Raw genomic sequence first — 10198 nt, forward strand, 5'->3', positions numbered from 1 at the left:
AAACTAAGCTCAGAATGTACTCATGCAAAATATTTACTCATGTAGTCTGGTTGGACTCAGACCAATGTGCAGATGAAAACTGATATTTCTCTTTCTGTGAATAGATCCTGGGCTCAGTCTCTGCTGCCCTACGCCTTCTATTTTTGCTGGCTATCCAACATGGTGATGAACATGATATGGCTAGTGCTGTGGGACAGAGAGTATGTATGCTGTTTCTACCTATGTATTAATTAGCACAGAAAAACACACACAAAAATCATATTGAAAACAGAAAACAATGAAATAGTTGCATGTAAGTATGAGTGTGTGTATATATTATAATATTAAGATATAACTGATAAGCAGAGGGCATTGAGGAGAGTAGAATAAGAAGAATAGCAAACCACAAATTAACGTTAACATTAAAGGACCAGTGTGTAGAATTTAGTGGCATCTAGTGGTGACATTGCAGAAAACCCCTCCCCCTCCATGTCCAAGCATGTAGGAGAACCTGCGATGGCCATGAAACTCACAAAAAACTTGAGAGGCCAGTGTTTGGTTTGTCTCTTCTGGGCTACTGTAGAAACATGGCGGGCTCTGTGGAAGAGGACCCGCTCACTATGTAGATATAAAGAGCTCATTCTAAGGTAACAAAAACACAATGATTCTTGTTTTCATGGGATAACACAGTAATTAAAACATACTTATGAATATCATATTCCATTTCTGCTACTTTATACTTAATACCTTTACACTAGATACCTTCTAAACTCTGCACCTTTAAAGGCAGCAATCTACTAGCATTGAGGAGAGTAGATTTTGTGTATGTTTAAGATTTTAATGAATTATATTCTCAAAGGATCAGTTCACTCATATTACAAAATGAATGTGCATAGTGTGAATACAGTTGTATTATACAGTGTGTTTTGGATGAACTTGTCCAGGTTTTGAGATATCTGTCACCCCAATATAATGGAAATGAATAGAATTTAATTTGCGGTGCTTCCACTGTTAAAAGAATACATTTGAAAACATATTTAAACAATTCAACATTTAAAATTGTATTATGTACTTTATACCTGAACAAATAGTCCCTATAAAACCAGTTGACAGTGTGTTCTATTAATTATCCAGAATAACATAGACATAGATTCTGGGATAACATATTGCTGTTGAATTTTTCAGTGTTATTTTTCAATGATTTTAGCACTGCAAACAAAATGTCATTGATCCTTAGGAAATGTAGTTACATCTTTGTTTTCCTCATGAATAAGAGAAGCTACAGTATGTTTGGGTTGTAGGTCGATTAAATTTGTATTGGTTTGTTATGTGGTAAAACACAGTTATTGATATAAATACAAAATAACAGGAGCTATGAGGAACTCCTTGCAGGACTTGTTTTTTATATATTATTAGGGAATCCATGAAAATAGAGTTTATTAAGTGGTGCTGTACGTTATGACAATATCACAAAGCCCAGCATAAATGAATGATTATTTTAGACTTGTTATAAAACTGTTGACCTTGAGACTGCTTATATGATGCATTTATGGTCCCTCTCTTTCTCTTTCTCTCTTCCAGGTTGATGCTGGCAGCTATGGTTATATTAATCCTGATATCGATCACCAACTACTGCGCCTTGTTCTTCTGTTGCTTTGCCACAGATTACTATGGAATGTGGTTACAGACTTACCATCCCAAAGACCTGGCCTGTCTCAGAATACTGGTAGGCTATAGTATGTGCATGGACAGATATTACACTTTATATAACATGTCGTTAAATGAAGTCACATAGCAGTTTTATAATATTACAAGGTTTAAATTCAGTATGATTGATACATATCATACCTACATACATGACTTTATTGGAGTGTTACTATTTAAAATGGATTTGATACTTGCTCATCGTCCCCTCTGAATAATGTCATTTGTATCTATAAATGTTGACGTGTTCAGGTCCAGAACGGTTTGGCTCTCTACACCACATGGACATCCATCGCTTCTCTGATCAACTTCTCATTGGTTCTCCACCTGTGGGGTGTGGTCAGGAGCACAGCAGCATCAGCCTCTCTTTGCATCCTGTTTGCTGAGCTGATGGGATGGTAAGCTTTGATGGGAGGAGGTTGAATGAGGGGAAGCTCTATGTATAGCAGAGGAAGGAATACCAGAAGATTATTTTGTTAATCATGAACCCATTAAGAGTTCATTTAATTCAAGTTTTTCTATCAGCTTTTGCAATAGACACAAAACACATAGTATAATACTATTAGATTAAATCAATGAAGAACAAAATCAAATCAAATATCTGGGGACCAAATATCATATGACAGACCAATAAAGTGGCAAAAGTAGAAACAAAAGGGGGGGGGGGGGACCAAGTGTGACATAAATACAACAAATTCAGTGTTCCAAAAATTGCTTATTTTTATACACCCAAAAATGAGACTGACCTGATACAGGGTCCCTCTGTAATTATTAGTCCTTATGATCAAAGATTCAAGATTCAATGTCTGTCATCAATTTGAACCATTTAGCCAAATCAGGCTTTGTTGGACTCTTTCAATGACAGAGAACAATCCTTGAATCCATTAAAGCCTAGTACACAAGTCCAAAGTTGGATTTCAGTGGTGTTGGGAAAGACCTTTCTCCTACTAAGTACAGCTGGGGAGATTCTGGCAGTGGTTTATGTAATATATCTCCAATACTTTCACACATTGAGAGTTTGACTTAACACTTCTGATAGAGCTCAAAGCAGATTGTAGCTGCCGAAGATGCAGTCTGAGAATCTGTGTTTTGTCATATGTAATATAAAAGGCTTGTATGCAACTGGAAATATAAAGGGAAAAAGTGATATGCTTGTGGTATATAGATGTGATTAAAACTGGTAAAATATATATATAGGTATTTATTTTTTGGCATGAAACTGGAAGAATGAATCAGCTGTTTTGTTACTTTCTACACATGTGATCTGTATCTGTATATTTAACTGCAATCACAAAGTAATTGAATGAGCCTGACCACACCTGGAGACGGTCCAGAACACTTCATGTCACGACTTTCTCAGCAAAGGAGAGATAAGTGGAGTCCACACAGTAGCACTTCAAAAGACCAATACTGCTTGTAAGAGGAGGGTCGTGTGACAGAAGGATGTAGCCAAGGTAGTTCTAGTCATAGCAAGTCTACATTGGTTACAGAAAATAAGTCTACAGATGCCTGAGACTGTCCTGTCTGACACAGCTGGCCTCATATTGCTCAGTGTAACAATCCCTGGAGAATATATTGCATCAGTGATCCTTAACTGGGTCTAAGCCTCAAGGAAAAGACAGTCGTTACTGATAAAAACAGACTATCGGGCTCATTTATTAGTCCATAGTTCAGCTTCATCATCTGCTGTGGCCTCAAAATAATGCCTTTGTTTTGACTTTCTGTCTCGACTGCTGCTCGACACTTAATGTTGCACAACACGACGACCAGTTGCAGTGAAGCAGCAGTGTTTGTCCGGCATTAATCTCTTGCTTTGCAGTGGTGAACAGAGCTGTGATTGCTTTGTCTTAATATGTGCAGGTTTATCCTGGAGAACTGGGTGCTGGACCGCTGGGTGCGTAACATCCTGACTGTCTACCCCGTGGTGATTGTGGCTCTGGTTGGAAACGTCTTCAAACACTTTAACCCAGCTGACCCCACTCCAAATTCTATCTTCATGGGTGAGTTTAACAGAACTACTGCAGTTGGATTCACACCAAACACTGACTTCACCAACACCTGCCCTTTACTATGGATGTGTTATAAGATTTAAATACTGGACTCAAAGATGGAGCTGTGCAAATTACTTGAATTACTTACCAAAGTTTCTAGTTTCTGGGAGTTGTGGCCCACTGAATATGTGCAGTAATGTTTATCCCGCTGGCTCCACCTGCAAGTTGCAACTCGGCCCATAGACTTTACATTGTTATGATGTCACTGATTTTTAGATCTCTTTTCTGGGCTCGAGGAAACATTTAGAAAATATAAAAACTCCATGGATTAAAATTAAATAATAGAGTCATAATTGACCTTAATTTACAGTTGCAATCAACAGTTTTATAGTCTCTTTTACAATGGTGGTCTATGGGGAAAATGTTCTTTGGGCTGCAATACCACAAATGACCACTGGGAAGAATTGGAAGCTAGACTGAGTGATGGCACCATATCCAGATCAAGCTAACTAAGTGACTTCTTTCCATGTGACAATAAAACATCATAGTATGTTGCCTTTCTATATTCCCCATTATGATTTTTTCGATTTTTTCCTCTTCTTTTCTTATCTCGTCAGTTGTACTGCTGGTTTTAGCATGTGTCCTGCTGGTGTTCCGCATCTGTACTGTCATCTGGAGAAACATGAGGCGACCCCTCTACTCTCCAGGCTCAGCGCGGCTGCTGGTGTCACCCCTCGATGGCAGCAAATTCAGGATCCTTTCTTAAACAGTAGGAATGTGTACATTATCTCCTGTCCCTGCTGGACACACTCACCTGACTCACTGCTAGGTTCAGGGGGGAAATCTGCCACTTTTATCATGAAGTTTTACACTAGTTAAGGTGTTCAAGTTGTAATAGATTATTTTAATATGGAGTTTTACACAAGGTAAGGTGTTCAAGTTGTAATGGGTTCTTTAATTATGGAGTTTTACATAAGTTACGTTCATTGCCGAAACAACATGTATGAAAACTGCATTTCTCTCCATGGACAGTTTGAAATTTGATTGGATAAACAAAGGAAAGAACAGGGAAGTGTTTCCAGATTGTAATGGAAGGCAGGAAGATGCTGCAAAACTGACACATCTGAAACACTGTTATTAAAATGAAAATTATCAAATGACCACTAATTTTGTTATTGTCTATATGTAAAGTACTTTAGATACAAAGAGTGATTTGACAACCATTTTTCTGTATTACTTCTTTTTTTTTAAAGCAGTTATTGTTGTATTTTTGGCTTTGTTATTTTGTATTCATATAGTGGCAAAAGACTATACACACTATCAATATGTGTTAGCACTTTGACAGCATAATTTGACTAAGTAAACAGCAATCTTTTGTCAAGTGCCTTGAGCTTTGTTTGATTCACTCTCATTTACTAATAAAAGTTCTCACATCTAATATCTGTCTTGCAGTCTGAATATTTGTGAAATCTTATTCAAAAACATGTGCATGAGTAGATTTGCTTGATATCCCACATAACGATATGCACACCGGTCCTGACAGTCAGATGCTCATATTAAACAGTTGAGCCAATGCAAAGGTACTGGACTGGGCTCATTTGGAGGGTAACGCTGCATGATGTCCTACAGCCTTGCAAAGTTAGTTAGTTCACACTGAAATATTTAAATAGTCAATTTCTTTATTATCGCTAAATTCCCCGCTGTGTCATCATCTTTTTTCTGTGAATTGTGTCAAAGTTTCAGTTCCTCACAACAGATAGAAAGCTTTGGTCAAACCAAACTGTTACTCTGTGTTCACTTGCTGATTTGCAGTAAATTTGTCAATGCTTGCATTTCACCGCAATGTAAAACTACTGTGAAAGAGGAACCAGGAAATATATTCATATATATATTCATATTCATCATTTTCAGGTTAGGCTTCATTCCAGAAAGGAAGACTTGAAATTCAACTGCCAGTATGTTTGAAAGGAAGAATAAGATAGAATGGAAAGAGTTACAATACATGTTAAACTTGACACTATGGCACAGTGGCAAGTTGGATAATATTATGTGCATTCTTCAAATTCTTTCAACATTTCCTACTGTTTGGCCTCACTCGTCATAAACCAGTGGCGTGATGGAATGGTCACCATCTGTAGCTTTAAATAAAGGACTTAAAGGATATTAAAATATTTTACCATACTGACATGAACAGTGTACTATGATCGTGAAATATTGCCATGGAGAAGTTGCCAACCAGTCGAACATTAGTATAAAATTAGTATAAAAACATTAAGTGCAATTGACTTTTAACGACTTAAAGCTAGCTTATGTAGCCTTAGCTGAACAGCAACCATCATGGTCGAAGTGACAATTATGGGATAAAAGTGTGAAAAAATACTAATGTCAGTGGAGAAAAGTCATAAAGGTGGTGAACTGACTCAAAAATGTTATGTAAATGTAATATCTATTGAAGTGTGCTAAAATTAGCAAGCATTAGCCACCATTAGCGAGTGGTCATAACAGCACAAGAAGGCTGAAGTGTGCTAACATTAGTTACATTAGCCACCATAAACTAGTGGTCACACCAGAACAAGAAGGCTGAAGTTTGCTAAGATTAAATAGCATTAGCCACCATAAACTAGTGGTCATACCAGCACAAGAAGGCTGAAGTGTGCTAACATTAACTAGCATTAGCCACCATAAGCTAGTTGTCATACCAGCACAAGAAGGCTGAAGTGTACTAACATTAACTAGCATTAGCCACCATAAGCTAGTTGTCATACCAGCACAAGAAGGCTGAAGTGTACTAACATTAACTAGCATTAGCCACCATAAGCTAGTGGTCATACCAGAACAAGAAAGCTATAGCTGACAAACTTACTAGTGTGAAAATATACTAGTGTTAGTGGAGAAAAGTCTTGAAGGTGGTGAACTGACTCAAAAATGTCAGCAAAGTGTTCTAACATTAGCTAGCATAAGCCACAATTAGCTAGCATTAGCCACAATAAGCTAGCGGTCATATCAGAACAAGAAGGCTGTAGCCGCTAAACCCCCAATACAAATGAAGGGAACAGAGTTTGTTTATTACTAATGAATATAGCTTCTCTTTTCTAATCCCTCATGCTGGTTAAGTTTTCAGTGTTTTTTCAAAACTTTAGGTTGGGTGTCAGGACATGAAAGTGGAAGTGAGGGAACAGATTTCAACATAATTGTTGGCAAGAAGAGGGACTAAAAGGCCAGATTTATATGTGAAGGTGGACTCTATTCTTAGATGCAGTCTGGACTGAAGACCGTAACAGAAGTAGTTCAACATTTTTGTCTCTGCTTTCACTTTATGATTTAGTTTATTTCTTATTTGCTTCTGGCACTAGACACTGAATGCACAATATAATGAATTAAAAATGTTGTGTCTGTTTAGTCTGTTGAGTTCATGTCTTATTGTTTTTGCGCTAATGAAAGAAGGAAATAGAAACAGTGAATCAGGCAGACACACACAGGGGGACAGGCTTACTGAAGACAGGTTGTGTGGGATGAATTAAGTCTACTGATATTAACAGAAGCACAAACAGATCAGGTTGACGAAATTACAGCCCGTGTCCGTGTGACTTTCATACAGACAGCTTCAGTATCCAGGCAAACAACCTACAATACATTATCTCTTTGCTGCACAATTTAGAAGATAAATACACACAGCATTATCTGACTCTCACAATTTGACATCTGTCTTTGTGTAGATGTCAGTCAGGCTGATATATCATGTTTGACCACCCACACTGTGGACAATAACCAGAGTATAAATCAGAGGGGTGTTGGGGTGTTGTTTCACACATGTGAGGAAACTCAATGAAAAATGAGGAGGATATGGCAGCAACAAAGACATAAGTTTCTATAATAGGCATTGCATTCTAGGGGGGCCACAGGGGGTCCAGGTTTGTCACTACAGGGGCATTGGACCACGCCAAGAACCACCACAGCACCACAGCAGATAGTCTGATAAATCAGTCAGGCCGATTACATCTTCTGTGTTCAACACATGTAGAAAAAGAGGTTGTGGTTTAACAAGCAGCCAGTCTGCAGTTTGGAGGTAGATTAACATTAGCATCAGTGACTGAAGTCCCATCCTCTCTCAGTAAAGCTGCTTTGTTCTTACAATCTGCAATTCTAAACTAAACCAGCTAATTCCTGAATGCAGCCAATATGTAAGTAAGACAACTTTGGAGTTATAGTGGAGCACTGGAGTGTTTTGGTGGAGGCTAAACTGCATCCACCTCCAGAGACTGCACCAACCCAGCCGGTATCAGACCAACAGTCAACAGATATCAACTCCTACACAGTGATCAGTAACTGATGTAAATACTGAATTTCAAACGTGAAGCCTCACACTGCTGTTACTGAAAAAGTACTCGCATAACTGTGCATGTGTCAAAGTAACACTGATGTTGACCAATAAGTATCGAGAAATTGTGCAGTGGTGCAAGTGAAATTGTTTATCCACCAGAGAGTACTTCATCTGTAAAATGTCCCAATCAGTATCTTAGTCACATTCCTTAAGGGATGTATTCTATATAAGGGATCCTCATTAAGACAGCTTTATGTTATATAAAAATTACTATTGGACAAATTCAAATTCAAATAAGCTTTATTGGTATGGCAGCTCAGTAATCTATATTGCCAAAGCAGTACAGACGATTGACAGATGATTACAATAAATATACAATATGCAAATATCAATAGATATCAATTACAATATAGTAAAAGGCTTTTTTCACAGATGTAATCACAGAAACATGTATCACAGAATGAATGAATCACATTGACTCCACATAGACAGGACAGTTTTTTGGGTTGGAAAGTGGTCAATATATCCTCATCGTATATTTTTAAACACACAAATATCAACACAACTATCGACTTCAAAAATCCAGTATCAGTCAAATATAATTTTTAGTTTGGAAGTTATTCCCAAGGAGACTGTTTCTAGAGTTCATACACTGTTTTGTCCAAGTTTCCATTCCTAAACTAGTGAGATGTTGTAATTGACATAAACAGACAAAACAGTGGTGACCCTTGGAGAGAGAACGGGATGTGAAAGAATGAAAGATGAGAAAGAAGAACAGAAATATGTGTACACAAGAGGATATCATGCAGAAATGGTTGGGACTGAGAGGCAGAAATAAAAGCTTGGGTAGGAGTGAGAGGGTGGAGGATGTGTTTTGTAAACTGTAAATAGGATTATTTACAGTATACAGCGTGTTCTGGTGGAGTATTTGATTGTTGGTTATAATTGTGTCATGTAACATTTTTATCAGTAGCCAGATTAACTCCATTTATGTCCTTAAAGTACATTTTGTGTTCTGAAATAATGTGTTTTGGTAGATTGTGGAGGGCTTATAGTGAGCATGATACTTTTATTGATTTGTAATGTAATGTATCCAACCAACACACATGGGATGCCACAAATGACTGCGATACAGATCTAGACTCTAGACAGATTTAGTCTTTTTAATCTTTGTTCACTTTCAGTACCTAACTGATATCTCATTTGAAATGTGAATGATCACTGGTGTTGTCATTTCACAAGCATTTAAAGCTGTTTCTGTCATCAACACCGAATCAGATAACTGTAATGTACAAGCCTTGTCTGCCAGTCGGTGTCATCGGATCTGTTGCTGGGAGTTTTGGTTTGCTTTACTCTCCTGCCCTCTAGTGGCCTAGTGTAGATTTAATCACTTATATTTGTATTATCAAAGTTCACTGACTTAACAGAGCTTTAAAGCACATTTCGTTGAGCAGAATGAAGACGTCAGATGTGGTTAAATGTTGAGTTAAGAGCATTTTGTCAGAAAGTAGAAATTAATGAATGGATTATTTGTAAAACTGTTAAAAAACAGAGGAGGTGACGCAACCGTAACAGGATTGGATGTACAAGTGGGTGGAGGAGAAAAAACAAACACAATGTGATTATTACCTCCAATTGTTTGTTTCAAGTTTGTATCATGTTTTTGAGTATCAAGTCTTGAGTTTGATATTTTTCACATAATGTACACACTGCATTCAGGGGTTGAGTGTTTGGATTCCAGTATGTGTGAATGTCACTGAAGATACTGAATACTGAATACTCTCTTAATACTCTCTTTGTTTGGAGAGTTGATGTACAGGTTTCACTAAGTAAACCTGAGGTCAAAACTTTTCATAGGTTTTGCTATACTGGGTTTTAGTTGCCGAGTATGCAGCATACAAAGAATGTGTCTTGGTGTTTGCTCTCACAAACACAACATAGAAGAATGAGTGTAATGAGTGAAAGGTCAATAATGAAATAAACAAAATAATATTACAATTAGATTTGAACATTTAAAATAGCACTATGTTCATACTCCTGTTCATACTGGATATTAAAAGGTCCAGGGGTGGAGCTAGGGGAGGTCTGAATCTGATAAAAAAAAAAAAAACCTCTTTTTCTGAACAGTGACTTCAACCAGCAACTGACTGAATCTGAGTAAGTTTATTATTTATATTATTTATATTTTCATCCAACATCCAAC

At 37.3% G+C, this 10198-nt stretch overlaps 1 protein-coding gene across 1 annotated transcript in view; it reads left to right on the forward strand.

Annotated features, from left to right (window-relative positions):
* LOC133991251 (uncharacterized) overlaps nt 1–5112 on the forward strand; it is a 267931-nt gene extending 262819 nt beyond the window's left edge. Inside the window, exons 4-8 of the mRNA XM_062429756.1 lie at nt 105–200; nt 1561–1705; nt 1936–2081; nt 3544–3683; nt 4292–5112. Coding sequence (XP_062285740.1) covers nt 105–200; nt 1561–1705; nt 1936–2081; nt 3544–3683; nt 4292–4440 — 676 coding nt within the window. The 3' untranslated portion in view covers nt 4441–5112. The remainder of the gene's footprint in view (nt 1–104; nt 201–1560; nt 1706–1935; nt 2082–3543; nt 3684–4291) is intronic.
* The last annotated feature ends 5086 nt before the right edge of the window (nt 5113–10198 follow it).

The sequence above is a fragment of the Scomber scombrus genome, chromosome 11, assembly GCF_963691925.1.
Source record: "Scomber scombrus chromosome 11, fScoSco1.1, whole genome shotgun sequence".
Taxonomy (NCBI): domain Eukaryota; kingdom Metazoa; phylum Chordata; class Actinopteri; order Scombriformes; family Scombridae; genus Scomber; species Scomber scombrus.